The sequence below is a fragment of the Didymella exigua genome, assembly GCF_010094145.1.
Source record: "Didymella exigua CBS 183.55 unplaced genomic scaffold M421scaffold_21, whole genome shotgun sequence".
NCBI classification, from domain to species: Eukaryota; Fungi; Ascomycota; class Dothideomycetes; order Pleosporales; family Didymellaceae; genus Didymella; species Didymella exigua.
In genome coordinates, this window is record NW_022984795.1 from 68,720 (window position 1) to 84,742 (window position 16,023).

The 16,023-nt window shown below is 56.1% G+C and overlaps 8 protein-coding genes and 1 non-coding gene across 9 annotated transcripts; 4 read left to right on the plus strand and 5 right to left on the minus strand.

The window, feature by feature from the left end:
• Positions 1-304: 304 nt before the first annotated feature.
• M421DRAFT_396354 (uncharacterized protein) lies at positions 305-1,983 on the plus strand (the record flags this gene model as incomplete). The annotated part of the gene is made up of 4 exons (XM_033590106.1): positions 305-377; positions 777-884; positions 1,020-1,445; positions 1,676-1,983. 4 exons carry the CDS (start codon positions 305-307, stop codon positions 1,981-1,983), a joined length of 915 nt encoding a protein of 304 aa, XP_033446786.1.
• Positions 1,984-2,094: 111 nt separating this feature from the next.
• M421DRAFT_209364 (uncharacterized protein) lies at positions 2,095-2,949 on the plus strand (the record flags this gene model as incomplete). The annotated part of the gene is made up of 1 exon (XM_033588207.1): positions 2,095-2,949. A coding segment is annotated over exon 1 (500 nt), but the record flags the coding sequence as incomplete, so codon positions are not given.
• A 189-nt stretch (positions 2,950-3,138) lies between these two features.
• M421DRAFT_102297 (DHH phosphoesterase) lies at positions 3,139-4,534 on the minus strand (the record flags this gene model as incomplete). The annotated part of the gene is made up of 2 exons (XM_033586755.1): positions 3,139-4,306; positions 4,356-4,534. The coding sequence occupies 2 exons, from the start codon at positions 4,532-4,534 to the stop codon at positions 3,139-3,141; spliced, it is 1,347 nt and encodes a 448-aa protein (XP_033446788.1).
• Positions 4,535-4,602: 68 nt separating this feature from the next.
• Positions 4,603-5,854, minus strand: M421DRAFT_422515 (alpha/beta-hydrolase). The gene has a single exon (XM_033593185.1). It carries the CDS (start codon positions 5,618-5,620, stop codon positions 4,775-4,777), a length of 846 nt encoding a protein of 281 aa, XP_033446789.1. The 5' UTR covers positions 5,621-5,854; the 3' UTR covers positions 4,603-4,774.
• Positions 5,855-5,884: 30 nt separating this feature from the next.
• On the minus strand, positions 5,885-5,973 carry M421DRAFT_t93. Its single transcript has one exon. It is a non-coding gene; the product is annotated as a tRNA-Ile (tRNA).
• Positions 5,974-6,333: 360 nt separating this feature from the next.
• M421DRAFT_422516 (uncharacterized protein) lies at positions 6,334-9,021 on the plus strand. The gene has a single exon (XM_033593186.1). It carries the CDS (start codon positions 6,587-6,589, stop codon positions 8,816-8,818), a length of 2,232 nt encoding a protein of 743 aa, XP_033446790.1. The 5' UTR covers positions 6,334-6,586; the 3' UTR covers positions 8,819-9,021.
• Positions 9,022-9,525: 504 nt separating this feature from the next.
• On the plus strand, positions 9,526-12,384 carry M421DRAFT_67309 (para-aminobenzoate synthase component 1; the record flags this gene model as incomplete). The annotated part of the gene is made up of 1 exon (XM_033596391.1): positions 9,526-12,384. The coding sequence occupies one exon, from the start codon at positions 9,526-9,528 to the stop codon at positions 12,382-12,384; it is 2,859 nt and encodes a 952-aa protein (XP_033446791.1).
• On the minus strand, positions 12,186-14,429 carry M421DRAFT_422517 (MFS general substrate transporter). The gene is made up of 3 exons (XM_033593187.1): positions 13,723-14,429; positions 13,139-13,642; positions 12,186-13,034 (listed from the first exon to the last, which is right to left on the minus strand). Exons 1-3 carry the CDS (start codon positions 14,202-14,204, stop codon positions 12,521-12,523), a joined length of 1,500 nt encoding a protein of 499 aa, XP_033446792.1. The 5' UTR covers positions 14,205-14,429; the 3' UTR covers positions 12,186-12,520.
• Positions 14,430-15,104: 675 nt separating this feature from the next.
• Positions 15,105-15,943, minus strand: M421DRAFT_102302 (ras-domain-containing protein; the record flags this gene model as incomplete). The annotated part of the gene is made up of 5 exons (XM_033586756.1): positions 15,105-15,299; positions 15,353-15,580; positions 15,632-15,679; positions 15,736-15,859; positions 15,918-15,943. The coding sequence occupies 5 exons, from the start codon at positions 15,941-15,943 to the stop codon at positions 15,105-15,107; spliced, it is 621 nt and encodes a 206-aa protein (XP_033446793.1).
• Positions 15,944-16,023: the final 80 nt, after the last annotated feature.

The following is a 16,023-nucleotide window of genomic DNA, read 5'->3' on the forward strand; positions in this document are numbered from 1 at the left end:
GACTGGATATGTACAGATGTTTTCGTGCCCTGCAAACCATGAGACAAGTGCCAGACTAGTCGTGTTCGTTCTCGCCTCATTCTGGCTCAACACATGGCTTTTCTCACGAGCAGTATCTTTGTCTTTCGAGACTTTCCCAGGAAAACTACCTAATTGATTAGTCAATTTTGTACACGGGAAACTCGTGTTTTGGTACTCAGTGTTGCCTAGAGCCGATAATCGTAACCACTGACGTGTATGCTTGAAGCAGGTCTCCCACAAAAACAGCAAAGGCTTGTTAAAGTGTTGGCTTGGAGCTAGAGTCATGGCAACGTCGTCATCCAAGCCTGCCCAGCCGAAGAATACGCAAGATCGCGGCTCCACGGCGATTCAGAAATGTAAGTCAGCCTGCCCAGCAAAATTCGGCCAAAACCCATTCTCAAGCAGGTGTAGTGGGGAGCCTCGCCAATGCTGCTGTGGAAGATCAGGCGTCTGGTGGAGTGCGGGGAAGCAATGCAAGCAATAAATTAACACGCATGTACGAGATTCCGACCCGGGAATGGTTGCAGATTCGATTCCGAAACATCCGAGTTATTGAAATGTAGGTTCTCGGATGGCTTTGCACGCCGAACGTCGACGAAGCGTGCACAAGCACGCGGTGTTGATGTGTGGAGGTTCAAACCCACACGTGACGTCACAGTCCTACAAACCCGACGCCTACGACTTCTACTTCTCCACAAACAGGCAACTTCAACGTCTCCTATAATAATTATGAGGCGCTAAGATGCTATACGTAGGCGTCATCAGGCTCTCTATCTCAACGATCTCTTCGCTTTCTTGCTGTAAATGCGCTCCAAGTCCAAGAGCCATCGCCGTACAATGTCATGGCACGAATATCTACAAAGGTGAAGGGGCTGGGAGATCAAGCAAGTCTTTCACTACCCTCCCATATTGAATTTGGGAAACCAGTGCGCCATCTCTATGCGTCTACCTTAAAAGCTAAAGTATCTTCACCAGCTCACATCAAACATATCATCCAGGCAGCCCTTACTATTTGTCGATCAAGATGAGGAACCGAAGCGAGCTAGACACATCATCCATATATGATGCAGACTTAAGTTCTGATGCGGCAACCTTCGAAGCTGCGAAAAATACACCAGAGCACTGCATAGTGCGGAGGAAAGACTCCACCTGCATCGAGGCAGGGTCAACTCACAGTAAGCCCTCAGACCTAGCTGCTCAGGCACAACCTCAAGCCGAGGTACATATCCACAACCCGCAACTTGGGACCAAGAACTCCAAGAGCCCTCGACGCTGTGGCAAGGCCGACTGGCGACCCGATGTATCATCAGCACTGTTCTCTGCATCGGGACAACAGTATGGTCTAGGTGATCATCAACGCGGCTACCTCTCCAACACTTACGTTACTTATTTGAGCTATCCAGATTCGGTTACTGACCAGCAGTGTGAGTCTCGCAGGTCAAAGGTTCTGCGCTGGCTCAATTGCTGGCAAGGGGGTTTTGCGCACGTGATACCAGCATTGTTTGTCCGTTCTCAGTCGGGCAATTGCAGCTTTCACTTCACTACGGAAGTGACGATTAAGTCTGGAGGTTTTCATGTGGATGAAGAGATTTATAGCGAACGTTGGGTAACCTTACCCTCCATCTCTCTTACACCAACCTGCAATTATCGCTAGCTATGATGTTCACAACTCCCGGCCCCTCGCTTCATAACGATACTACAGACCCAGAAGATCACGAACGCACATCTTCAGTCACATCAGTGTCTCTTGGCTCCCAAACTGGTATCACGTCGTTATCGCTGTCACCTCGCTGTTGCCAAACCAGCTCAGACATGGTCACGACCGGTCGGTATGGTCCGAATTATGCTTTGGTTACACCTGGAGAGGAGAACCTGGAAGGCTTCAAGTCTATGATTTATGGCGGCATTTACACTCAGAACGACGTTGTAGGACAATACCTCGCACGGAGAGATGCACAGTAGCCAGCGTGGAAGCCCTCCAGGCCCCAACACCACACTACTTCAACGCAGCAGAAGGGCATACATTTCGAGGTACCTATCTGAACATTCTTATGAATTATACCGGCATGGCAACTCTCAGCGGTGGTATCCCGATCCGGAGACTATTCGCCACCTCCACGCTCTACACTCCTTACTGCCCCACATCTCACCTGAACGCATAATCAACGCCCTTAGCGGCCTCCAGGTCGATATAATAGACGGTAGAACCAGCTAAGTGTTCTGTCGCGCTGTTCTGAAGAAATTACTGGTTTTATTCCTCGGTCGTGAGGTAGTAAGCAAATTCATCCGCACCTTCCAACGCTCAGATAACGTCGCCTGGCGCGGTCCACCGACAGAGCAGAAGCTCGTCCTCCCACCAAGAGCCACCGGTACTACCGCTTTCAAAGTCCTGGTATCTTGGATGGTGTGAGCGTGCAAGTTCGGCACAATGTGTTCCATGAAACCGCTCCGGATACCCAACAATCTCTTCGTCACTTGCTCGCTCGCTCGGACCCTGGAGCTGTTCAAGTTGCATAGGGATTCTCATCGTCTGGACATCGCAATCACACAGCAGTTCTCGTCCGGACGCCCGATCTTCGCGATCGAGATCGAGACCATGTGGACATGCCTGGGCAAGAACGATAGGTATGTGTACGCATGCGTCAGAGCGCTCAGCAGGCGAGTGGGGGATTCGAAAGTCGCGGAAGATGTTCAGAGTCTAGCTGAGAGACCTCCGGAATTGTATGCGAGGCTCCGCGATCCTGGGCTGAACGAGTTGTATACGCCGCAGTTCGGCAGGGAGTGGTTTGGGAAGTTGCAATATCGGAGCAGTCAGAGCCTCAGGGATGAGCGATCGGGATGTAAAGTTGCCAACACTGCAGCTCTAGCTGCGTCGCATCTCATTCTGCATCCTAGGAATTTTCAGAGGCCGGATGTGCACGTGCAGAGCGCAAGGTCGTTGGATCCATTGGCGCCTGCGTTTCTGCCTACGAGTTCATGAGGATAGACGCTACGGCGGACGTGGTATTTTCTTCTCGGGTATTTTAATCGCTCTTTACTTCTGCATTGGCATAGCAGAACCCATGGTATCGAAAGACTTGCCTCTAAGCGCCCGGAGATATTTTCAGATAACCCAACTCATGACTTCGCAAAATAATTCGCGAGCGTATTCTTCTGTGCAGGCATCTTCTTCGTCGGCGATGTCCCACCCCTCTTCTCCAATTTCTTCTTTTTCGTCTTACTATCATCCAGCCCCATAATCCCTTTCAACTCCTCCCACTCCCTCCTCCCCACAATGCCTCCACTAGCCTCCTTGTGCCCCCTCGCAAAGCTCTGACCCAACCTCTCTCTCAGCTCCGGATGCTCCGCCACAATGCCTTCCAAACGCTTGATGATGTCAACCTTTTCATCGCCCTCCCGACTTCGCGCGACTCTAGCGATGCGGCACGAGAAATTCACTTTGTCCGGGAGATAGCCTTCGTTAGCGCACATCACGATCTCGAGTTTATTCGACTTGAGGTGTCCCGCCCAGCGGGTCGCGATGACAGGGTGAATCTGCGCGGCCGAGCTAATCGTCAGGACGCAAATGCTCGCATCGGCGGAGAACTTGGGCGCGGTGTGTGTGCAGCGCTCGGTCTCGCGGCGCACTTCGAATGAGGCCTCATGCAGTTTCTCTGTTGCTTTGATACTTTTTGGGTCTGAGGCGGAGAGCACGGCGTCCCAGGCGTCGCGCACGTTGTAGGCTACGGACCGGCGAGGGGCGTTGACGAGACTGACGGCGTCGTTGATGGCTTTCTTGGGGAAGCGTTTGAAGGTGGCGGTCATATCGGGGAATGGTGGCTTCCATTTAAGTGTCGTTCCGAGGTCGCCATGCGTGCCCATTGCGGCGAGCCATGAGATCTTGTCGCCAAGGTCGGGGTGAAGAGGCAGGCAGATGTGGTAGATTAGGAGGGATGTTGTTGCTACGGGTGGACAGTCATGGGAAGTGACGTATCCAGCGCCTTCTGGGAAGCCTCCGTCTTCTGCAAAGTGGTGGTCGACTATCAGGCATGTGTGCGGTCGGTCTAGTAGTGCGGGCCCATTTCTACTCCCTTGGTCCAATACGAAAACATATGATGGAGCGATCTTTGTGAGCGCTTCTTTGGTGGCATCGTCGTGTACATTAGTTCCTTTTGATGGGAAATAAACGGATATCAGATCAGACGAAAGCCCCAGTGATGTAAGTGTGTGGTGCAGAATTGCGCCAGAAGATAGACCATCCGCATCTTTATCAGGCAGTATCACTACCGGTGTCTGTGCTTTAACACTGACGGGTGTCAGCCAGGCAATTTTTTGTCATCTATCACGTTGCGTACCATTCTCTGATAATATCTCTAGCTCGTTCAATCTGCGCTTCCCGCGCCGGCCAGATGATTTCCCCGGCATCATCGCGCCGTTGAGCTGTGGTGTGATATTCGGGAATTACGACTTTCTGCTTTTTGACCAGGGTAGATGCTGCATTTTTATCGGCTTTGTGCTTTAATGGACTGGCCATCACAGAAGTCGCATGCAACTGGCGCGTTGTGAGGATGGAAGCAAACTGTAGTCTGGATCGGAAAACCTGCGATGATTTGTATGAAATGAAAAGCTTCTCTAGATATCGAGTGAGTAGTTGCATTGCCGTAATGAACGACTGTAGATCAGTGTTGTTCGCTCTTGAGATTGATGCTACATGCCCAAAGTCAATGACGTCGCTTTCACACTAACCCTTTTCGTTCCCTCTGCGGCGACGCGTTCACGCCTTCAACACCCCGTTCTGCTCCAGCCACGCCTCACATAACGTCGGCCACTTGCTGACCGGTAAACCGACGGTATCGAGCGCAAAGCCGTGCGGTGCGTCTGAAAACACGTGAAGTTCTACTGCGGCTCCAGCTTTCGTAATTCCTTCCGCAAGTCGATACGCGTTCACAACGGGGACGACGGGATCGCTTCCTGAGTACACGATGAAAGTGGGTGGTGCTGTACTGATCTGGATGTCTGGCTGGACGACATCGTATAGCTCTTGCTTCTCTGCTGGCGGGAGCGCGGCCTTGTTGGCTACGATTGTCCTGCCCTTTGCATTTGTCGAGATGGGCCCGTATCCAATGATGGCAAAATCTATCTTGGGTATCGCAGCAGAGGACTCGGGCGACGTCCAGGACTTCGGGTACTCCGCTAGCAGCGCAGCGCCAAGGTGACCGCCAGACGAGAGACCGCATACGCCCAAGCCATTCTTCGACAGGCCTTCAGCAGCGATGATGTTTAGTGCTCGTCTCGCGTCATCGACTGGAGCTTGGGGCGCTGACTTGGCGGTCGGGAAGCGGTGGACAAGAACAAAAGCGTCGAAACCAAGGCTGGTCAGCCAATTTGCTACCTGAACGCCCTCACGTCCAACCATAAGCTCGACGTACCCTCCTCCGCCCAGGATGAGGATGGCCCGTCCATTCGAACTTGACTTGGGCTTGTAATGGAACAACCACGGTCGCTCAACACTATGAACAACAGCTTGGTCAATGCCGTTGGCGAGGGTTACATCGAACGCTCCTTCAATGCGTTGGTCATCCCACAGCGGCCAAGCGTTGTCGGCTGCAAAGAGGTCCATGGTCGATAAGAGCGAGGTGTTTCTGGGAGGTGAGGATGAATTGTCTGAAGGGACACATCGTTAACATATTCGGTCCAAGCAGCTCGCTAGCTATTGACCCGAGCTGTCACGGGTACGCGCATGTGGGGTGTCGCGAGATGCCCCAAGGTAGGACGGGCGACCGATGCCTTGTCTTAACATGGATAGGGCCGTGAATGACGGCAAAAAGCAAAGCAATGCGGTGCTCACACCGCGGAGATGGGACGCTTGCATAGACAAAAAGACTGGTCACTACGAGGGTCGAACTCGCGACCTTGGCGTATCAAGGTTGTAAACTATTAGCACCACGCTCTAACCAACTGAGCTAAGCGACCAATTTCACACATACGTTGTGTTTTATAATGGCTCTCGAAAATAGAACATATAGAATATAAATCATTTTTCCTTGTAGAACATAGCGATATCCGTCTTCATCACACGATATGATTTAGCTCAAGGCGAGACGGGTATCTGAATCACACGGTCTCGCTGAAAGCTGTCCTCGATGCATCCACATCGTAGCTATCAAGAATCGGTGCTAAAAAGACTTGGTGAAGCTCTCCCTGATGCTCCAGACTGTTGGCCAGAGGCTGTCAGTACAGAAAATTTGCTCAGTCAGGCGCGAGCATGTCGTCCTGATGACGGTTCTGTGAGCACCAATCCCACGTCTCGAGATTAGGATGTCATGCAGCCCCGCGTGCCCCCCTGCCCCCCATATCTCGCCGCGTTTCGCCTTGCGCAGCAGTGAACCCTTATTTGCGCGGCTCCTCCACCTGTTCGCGCAGGTGCATGCCTCCGGTACGCTTCAACTTGCGAGGACCCTGTGCACGAACAATTTCCACTGCGCCACCACGCCCCGCTCCAAATCACCGTCCCGCACCAACCACTGCCCCGCCACGACAGCTCTCGAGAGCGCAGTTGCGCAAGCTCCACACGTCGGTCCTCAGGATGGCCACACAAAGCCTGTCCGGTGCCGGTGACGGCTTGAAGCTCACCAACCGCCTGAATGAGAGCCGGTCACCATACGTGCGCGGGCACATGACCAACCCGGTCGCATGGCAGCAGTGGGGACCGGAAGCACTGGAGCTGGCAAAGAATTCGAACCGCCTCATCTTCATTAGTATAGGCTACGCCGCCTGCCATTGGTGTCACGTCATGGAGCGCGAGTCGTTCGAGAACCAGGAAGTCGCCCAGCTGCTGAACGACAACTTCATCCCCATCAAGATCGACCGCGAGGAGCGCCCAGACGTCGACCGCATATATATGAATTACGTCCAGGCCACGACGGGGAGTGGAGGATGGCCGCTGAACGCCTTCATAACCCCAGACCTGCAGCCCATCTTCGGTGGGACGTACTGGCCGGGCCCGGGGTCGACCATGGGCGGGGACCATATTGGCTTTGTTGGAATCCTGGAGAAGATCAGAGACGTGTGGCAGAACCAGCGCCAGCGTTGTCTCGACTCTGCAAAGGAGATCACTGCGCAGCTGAGGGAGTTCACCGAGGACGGCAACATCAGCAGGAAAGACGGCGCAGACCAGGACGCACTCGACCTCGACCTTCTCGAAGAAGCATACCAGTATTTCCTGAACAAGTACGACGCAGATTACGCTGGTTTCGGCAGCGCGCCCAAGTTTCCCACACCCTCGAACCTCGCCTTCCTCCTCAAGCTCTCGCAGTACCCGCGCGCCGTCGCCGATGTCATTGGAGCCAAGGAGTGTACGCAGGCGAAGGACATGGTTCTGGCTACGTTGGATGCCATGAACAAAGGCGGCATCCACGACCAGGTTGGCAATGGGTTTGCCCGATACTCGGTTACGCGAGATTGGAGCTTGCCGCATTTCGAGAAGATGCTGTACGACCAGGCGCAATTGCTACCTGTCTACCTCGACGCCTACCTCATGACGAAGAGTCCTGAACATCTCTCTGCTGTTCACGACATCGCGACATACCTCACCTCGCCACCACTGCACTCGCAGTCTGGAGGCTTCTTTTCCTCCGAGGACGCAGACTCGCTCTACCGATTATCAGACAAGGAGAAGCGGGAGGGTGCGTTTTATGTGTGGACACTCAATGAGTTCCAGGATATCCTGGGTGAACGGGAAGCTGAGGTGCTGGCGAGGTACTACAACGTGAAGGACGAGGGTAACGTCGCCCCTGAGCACGATGCGCACGACGAGCTCATCAACCAAAACGTGCTCGAAATCACAATGACACCGGCTGAACTGGCGAAGCAATTTGCCTTGTCTGAAGAGGAGGTGGGGCGGATATTGTCAGAGGGGCGTCAGAAGCTGCGAAACCACCGCGAACAGGACCGCCCAAGACCAGCGCTCGATGACAAGATTGTGGTTTCGTGGAACGGTCTCGCCATCGGTGCTCTTGCACGCACAGCCGCTGCGCTATCATCACAAGATGTCCCCCGGTCGCAGCAGTACCTCGCCGCGGCCGAGCAGGCAGCCGCGTTCATTAGCCGTGAGCTTTACAACACCTCCTTCAAAACCCTCACCCGTATCTACCGTGAAGGCCCCGGCGAAGCTCCGGGCTTTGCAGATGACTACGCATATCTCATCTCCGGTCTCATCTCCCTCTATGAAGCGACTTTCAACGAGTCGTATCTGCACTGGGCCGACGACCTGCAGCAGACTCAGATCAGGTTGTTCTGGGACAAGGAGCACCTCGGCTTCTTCTCAACATCAGAAGGCCAGCAAGACCTGCTTATGCGGTTAAAAGACGGCATGGATAACGCCGAACCGGGCACCAACGGCGTGAGTGCCCAGAATTTGGACAGGTTGGGCGCTCTGCTCGAAGACGAGTCCTATGTTAAGCTCGCACGGGACACTGTTAGCGCTTTCGAAGCAGAAGTCATGCAGCATCCATTCCTCTTCCCAAGTCTTATGGACACCGTGGTTGCAGGAAAGCTAGGCGTCAGACACGTCGTAGTCACAGGCGAAGGCCAGAGAGTCGAAGAGTGGCTGAGGAGAAACCGTGAGCGACCAGCTGGCTTGGGCACGATCAGTAGAGTGCGTGCTCAGGGTGGAGAGTGGCTAAAGCAGAGGAACGAGCTGGTCAGAAGCATGGACGCAAGTAGAGAGGGCGTCATGCTCTGCGAAAATGGCAGCTGTAGAGATGAGCTAGGGATGGATTTGGGCGGCGTGAGCGAAGCGGTGCCAGAGCTGAGGTAGGACACTGATGAGCTTGACGAAGCCGATGATTATGTGTTAAACGACAAGAACTACCGTTATCAGCCCCCCTGTGCATCACGACCTTGTGACACCATCTGCACAGCAAAATGGCGCGCATGCGCCCTTCTCACATCTTTACCATAAACGACCTCTTTGTATGACCGCAGCATCTGGAGAACACAAATGATGTGGCAAGGTTCCGTTTCAAGCTCGCTGAGACACGCCGCATCTGTGCATCACTTCTATTCCAGGCTTCCAGAAGCACAGAAGGCGTTTTCGATTCGCTCGGTCTGCCGCGGCAGGAAGATGCGCCAACGGGACCCTGCATAAGCACCCCAGTCGCCCGCTATCGCGCATAACTTTTTGTCAATCAGTCATCACCATTCCAACCTTGATCCTTTCCGTTAACCCTACTTTACAGACCTTGCCATTTGCTCTTGTCTGCTGTTGGTTCTGTACCAGAGCCCGGACTCCTCTGTCGCTCCACTGGACAGTGTCTCAGCATAGCGATTCGGTTTAGCCCTGCAGACCTTCTGAAGGACCCGCATAGTCCCACCAAGTCCAGTAATAGTCAAGTCTACACACTTGTCCGACCTGGCCCTTTTCCCACTGGCCTCACAACTCTAGCAGCTGCCTGCTGCGCACGTACGACGCCCGTGTTCAGCAACAAACCCAGCTCACCGAGATTCGCCACGTGAGCCTATCAGATGTCACCTGCCTTTGTGACCCCCCCGCGCCGGATCCTCTTCTTGGACGCATACGATTCGTTCTCGAACAACATTGTCGCCCTCCTTGAGCAGAACACGGATGCCATAGTCACCAAAGTCTTCATCGATGACTCTCGCTTTTCTAACAGCAAGTCTCTGGCCAAACCGACATTCGCCGAGTATGCACAGGACTTCGATGCGGTCGTTGCAGGTCCTGGTCCTGGATGGGCCGGCTGCGACAAAGACGTCGGTCTCATGAAAGAGCTCTGGAACCTGCGGGATGAGGACGTATTGCCTGTTCTGGGTATCTGTTTAGGCTTCCAGGCCCTGTGTCTGGCTTTCGGAGCTGAGATGGAGAGGCTGGTCGAACCGAAGCATGGCATTATCACGGCTGTTTTGCACAAGGGGCAGTCTATGTTTAGGAATGTGGAGAAGTTGCAGGCAACGCAGTACCACTCCCTGCAGGTCAAGCTTGGCCACCCGATCCAAACAAATCGAGCCGTGCGGTATCCTGCGCAGCTGTGGGAGCCGACCGATATGTGTCCGCAGTTAGAACCCTTGGCTTGGGACTTCGACAGCGAACGCAATGGCGCGGTGCTTATGGGCGTGAAGCACATCCAGAAGCCGTTCTGGGGCGTGCAATTCCACCCTGAATCTGTCTGCACGAACGAGGAGGGCGCTCACGTCATCCGAAATTGGTGGGAAGATGCGCAAGCTTGGAAGCGAAAGCGCATGTTCAGCCACGACGCTCGCAAAACAAGCATATCGGCCTCACAGCTACGGCCGATGACGTTTCACGATTTCCGGCGGGATCTCGGATTTTACGCGGAGAATGACACCAAGAAGTCGATGCAGAAGGGCGTAGCCGAGACCGAGTTTCTTTCGAAAGATAGTGATGGCCTTCTGCCGGGTGAGCTGGCTTCGCTGATAGCTTACGGCGATGAAAAGACACTGCCGCACCTGCCTTCTACCGTAGTACACTGCGCTACCACAGGGAGTGGCAGATTGACAGTCGAGGAGCTCTGCGAGACTCTCGAGATTCCGCGACATGAAGCAATTGTACTTCAGTCGGGGCTGCAGGAGAATCTGGTTCCTATGGCAGTGGGCACAGGACGCTACAGCATCATCGGTCTGGTCGTTCCGGGAGAGACACTCCGATTGCACTACTATGCGGGATCCCGGATCATGCAGCTTAGGGATGGCTACGACGAGGTCCACAGCCAGTGGAAGGTCAACGATCCTTGGCCATACATGAGAAAGGTTATGAGCACGCTCCAGCCAACGACACCACCTCGCACTACGACTTGGGCTCCGTTTTGGGGCGGTCTCATGGGCTATGCCTCCTATGAGGCTGGACTGGAGACAATCGATGTTCCCGTCAAAGATAGCGCCGATCACCCCGACATCTGCTTCGCATACATTACCAGAAGTATCGTATTTGATCACCAGGTCAAGAAGATCTATGTGCAGAGTATACGCGGACCTAACGATTTCGACTGGGTTGAAGAGACACAAGAGCTTGTTTACAATGCCGTTGACGCCACATCGCGGCAGTCTACCCCAACATCAACACCTATGTCAAAGCCGGATCCGTTCGAGAAGTATGGTCCCATGTACAAGTACATTGACTCGTGCAAGCAGAACTTTGCCGATCGCGAGACTTACTACAAGCAAGTGCGTGCTTGTCAAGAAGCCATAGCCGACGGCCAGAGCTACGAGCTCTGCCTGACGCACCAGAACGAGATCCGCGCCCGTCGACCAACAGCCTGCCGTCTGTCCAAGGCCGAGGACAATCAACACTCGTGGAACATGTACAAGCGTCTTGCCGGCCAGAACCCCGCCCCTTTCAGCGCCTACATGCGCATGCACAACGTGCACATAGTCTCCTCGTCCCCTGAACGCTACATGTCCTGGTCACGCAGCCAAGCCGCCCAATGCCGGCCCATCAAAGGCACGGTGCAGAAACAGCCCGGCGTGACGGCAGCCCACGCCCGCGCCATCCTCAACTCGTCCAAAGAGCGCGCCGAAAACCTCATGATCGTCGACCTCACCCGGCACCAGCTCCACGGCGTCTACGGCACCGACAACGTCCGCGTCTCCCAGCTCATGGAGGTCGAGGAGTACGAGACCGTCTGGCAACTCGTCACCGTCGTCGACGCCGTGCCGCCCGGCGTGTACAAACCCGGCACGCCCGAGCTCTGGGAGGACCCCGTCGACGGCTCCGGAAGCCTACTCGCGCGCTCCCACGTCCCCGATCTCGGGTTCCAAGCTTTCGTGCAGAGCCTGCCGCCAGGCAGCATGACGGGCGCGCCGAAGAAGCGATCGTGCGAGATCCTGCAGCAGCAGGAGCGCGGCGTCAAGCGCGGCATTTACGCCGGCGTCCTGGGCTATCTCGACGTCGGTGGCGGCGGCGACTTCAGCGTTGTGATACGCACTGCGATCAAGATCGACGCGCCCGGCTCCATCGACCGCCGCTCAAGCAGCGCGTCGTCGGCTACGAGCACAGCCACAGAGGACATATGGCGCATCCCCGCCGGCGGGGCGGTGACGTCGCAGTCGACGCCCGCGGGCGAGTACGACGAGATGCTCGCCAAACTCGTCTCGACGAGTCGCGCCTTCACGCACCTCCCGCCGCCGCCGCCGCGGGCGAAAAAACCCCGCGTCGAGCTCATCAATCCCAATCACCCCGAATACGAGGCGCTGTGGAACGAGACGCTGCGCGGCGAGGACGGGGTCGAGATCGATGTCCAGACGACTGATGTCGAGACTGTGTTGCGGCTGCTGCAGGAGACGGTGCAAAGAACGCTGGAGCAGGGGATTGGGATTGTGGACGAGGAGGATGTGGAGGGGGATGACTAGATTCCCGTGAATTGTATCGATAGAGTGGGGATTGTAAAGGGGGCGAGTGGGGAGTTTAACACGATACGATACCATAGACCACATAGACACCGGGTTTCAACCCCGCAACACAGACTCATCCACGTCCACCCCGCACTCACCCCGTCGACGCAGCGACTCCGCCTCTCTGCCCGTCGTTCCCCTCTTCATCACGCACACCGCTCCCGCCCCGACTCTCCCCCGCCACACCACCCGGCTTCCGCGCCCACCCCCGCGCCCCAAACATACCCAAAAGCAGCACATCGTAACACGCCTTCAGCCCGCCCGCGACCACAAACGCAACCCAGAACCGGCCGCCACCAGCAAGCACGCCCGTGATCCACGGCCCCGCGCTCTGGCTCAGGATCTTCAGCGTATTCACGACGCCCATGACAGCCGTGCGCTCCTCGGGCAGGACGACCATGCTCAGGAACGCGCTGCGCGGCGCCTGATCCATGGAGCTCATTGTGCTGCGGCCGACGAGCAGTGCGATGGTTAGTGGGAGCTGTGGGGCGGCGGGGAGCGCGGCTAGGAACAGTGAGGAGGGGAGGTGTGTGGCGACCATTGCGGGGATGAGGCCGAGACGGCGCGCGAGCGAGGCGGAGAAGATGTTGCCGAATGTGGAGAGGAACCTGCGGGAAGGTTAGTGGGACGGCTTGTGCGTGGGCGGTGGAGAGATGGCGGGGTGGTGGTGGGTATTTTGGGGAGTGAAGACTGAAGGGAGGTGGGTACTGACCATGTAGCGCTCATGATGGCGCCCAGCTTGCCCTTGGGCAGGCTGAATTTGCGGTCCAGATAGTAGTTTATGAGCGAGAAGGGCACCATGCCCGAGCCGAGCGAGTCAAGGAAGAAGAGGCTGCAGAGCTTGAACAGGATCGCCCTACTCGCGGGCGAGATGGAGGCGATTGGATTCCAACTCTTCTTACTACGCTCCGCAACTTCAGCATCGCCGTTGCTGGTCGCAACCGGGTGCGAGGCGTCGTCTGCAGCGGGCAAGAGGGGCTCTGTTTCGCCTTCGCTTGGGACAGGTTTGGATGGTGGCGTGTGTTGCTCGCACGCCCGACTGAGGAAGAAGGTAAGAAGTGCTTTGACCAGGCCGACGGCGGTGTAGACCCAGAAGACGGCGCGGTATGCATCAAGCTCAGTCCAGTCGTGTCTCGCGGAGAGCGCATCGACGGCTTGCCCGCCGACGATCAAGCCTGTGGAAGTGCCGAGCACCGCAAACGCAACGTACCACGTACTACTCCCATCAGTACTACTCTCTGGGCATGTGTACGCAAAGCAAGTCGGGGCGTGTATGAGAGAGAATCAAGAACTCACAAAACGTCTGCTCTCCCCTCCTCGCCCACAAGCCCAGCGAGCGTACTCTCCTCGACGGCGCGAAACGGGCCAATCTCATTCCCACTCGGGCTCACAACGCCGACGACCGCGGCCGTCAGCAGCGCAGGATAGCTCGTCGACGTCGCAAACACGGCGCCGGACACGCTCATGCCCAGCGCGCCGAGCATGAGCGTCGTGCGCCTGCCTAAGCGATCCGCGACCAGCGTGAGCAGCAGCGAAACAACAACATCACCGAGCAGCGTGAGCGTCATGAAGAAGCCGATTTGCGCATCGGACAACCCTTGGGCGCGGAAGTACAGCGCCAGTACGAGCGCGACGGAGCCGTACGCGTACATGCGTAGGTAGCGCGCGAGAATGATCGTGTAGACGTCTTTCCCCGCCGTGTACATGGTGTGCAGCCCGAGCTCCTTCGCGATCCACGAGGCTGCACTGCCCAGCCTGCTCTGTGTGGCATCGGCCATTTTGAGTGTTGGGTTGGTGGGTGTTGCTGCCTGGTGAGGCACGAATAACGGGGTTTTTGAGTTGGGCGGCGATACTACAGTGCCGAATTTACGCGTTAATTTTTGCACGGTTACGATGCCGAATACCCGATTCCTAGCTCTTTGATCTGGATCCAGGAATTCGTGGGAGGTCAAGGTGAGCCATGCTGGGTTGCGCAGCCATAATGTTCGTGGTGTTCTCGTATTGACGTTGGAGGCCTGGAGGAGAGGATTCGGCGCTAGAGGTACGTCAGAGCTACATGTCCCACACGCAAGCCCCTAGCCTGTGAGAGAATCAAGATACACTCTTCATTTTCTTGAAGGCTGCGCGATGCTTTTCGTGTAATAATTCACTCATGGGCAAGACTGAAAATGTGTGGGAATCACACCCCCGTTCTCTGATATCACAGCCAGCAGCAGCTAGGAGAAAATATCATATACCAAACTACCAACACCTAACGCAGCAATGAGATGGTCGAGATCGCGCTGGCCTAGCAGCCGTTCGCACGAGCGCTCCCCGTATGCAGAATCGTTTAAAACTCAACTAGCCCATTCTAGAACCTAAGACGGAAGGAAAGTCGCGATCCAAAAACCGCCATGCAGGGACTAAAGCACAAGGGAGAGGTGAGCGGCGGCGATTCGTGTTCGTGGTTGGCACTTCATGGATGTACCTGAAGCAGTAGCTGGTGGGCAGTTCGTCGAGAGTCCAAGGAAACCATGACCATGAGCATTAAGTAACCGTATCAAAAGTCGGAACCCGCACAAAACACCTGCGCCTGAAACTCGTATATCGCTGGTCTCATCTTCGACTGTGAGCCTCGACCGATTCCAAGGCTCAGCACACCAAGGCTAGCACCTTCACCTCCCTCTTCTCTGACTCGTCTAGCAGCAGCCGCCGCCGGAGCCGCTCTGGACGCCCTGGCCCTGCCCGATGGGGACCGTGGGCTTGGTGTTGGCGGTTGTGGTTCCCATGCGCTCCTTGATCTGGCGGGCCATGGTCAAGAAAGCCTGCTCGACGTTGGTGGCGCTCTTCGCCGAGGTCTCGAGGAAGGGGATGCCGAGGCTGTCTGCGAACTCCTGCGCTGTGTTAGCTGCTGTGCATGTCGGCGTTTGTGGGTGGCTGGGCGCACCTTTGCAACGGTGTACTCGACGACCTTCTTGTCGGCCATATCGGACTTGTTGCCGACCAGCAGCTTGTTGACGCCCTCGGTGGCGTAGCGGTCGATCTCCTGCAGCCACTGCTTCACGTTGTTGAACGAGTCCATGTCGGTGACATCGTAGACGACACAGATGCCGTGGGCGCCGCGGTAGTACGAGGATGTGATGGTGCGGAAGCGCTCCTGGCCGGCTGTGTCCCACTGCGTCGCTGTCAGCCCTGCCGCCTCCCTAGCTGCTGGTCAGATACGTACAATCTGCAGCTTGACGGTCTTGCCATCGAGCTCGATGGTCCTGATTTTCTGGCGAGTGTTAGCCTGTCGCGGGCGGAGGCGCAGCACGCGGCGGGTGCACACACAAAGTCGACACCGATGGTCGAGATGTAGCTCTCCGTGTATGTGTCGTCAGCGAATCGCAGCAGCAAGCACGACTTTCCGACTCCAGAGTCGCCAATGAGGAGCAGCTTGAAGAGGTAGTCGTATCTGGGGCGGGCTCGTTAGCGGGGGGGGGGGAGCAGCGGGCGATGGGGCGCGACCGCACGGCGGCGGCACTGCGCGTGCAGGCATGGAGTACTCTGTGGGTTTGTCGTTAGCACTGCGCCTGGCGGGGATTGCACGCAACGGTCCTCGGCTTGTGGCGGTGGGCG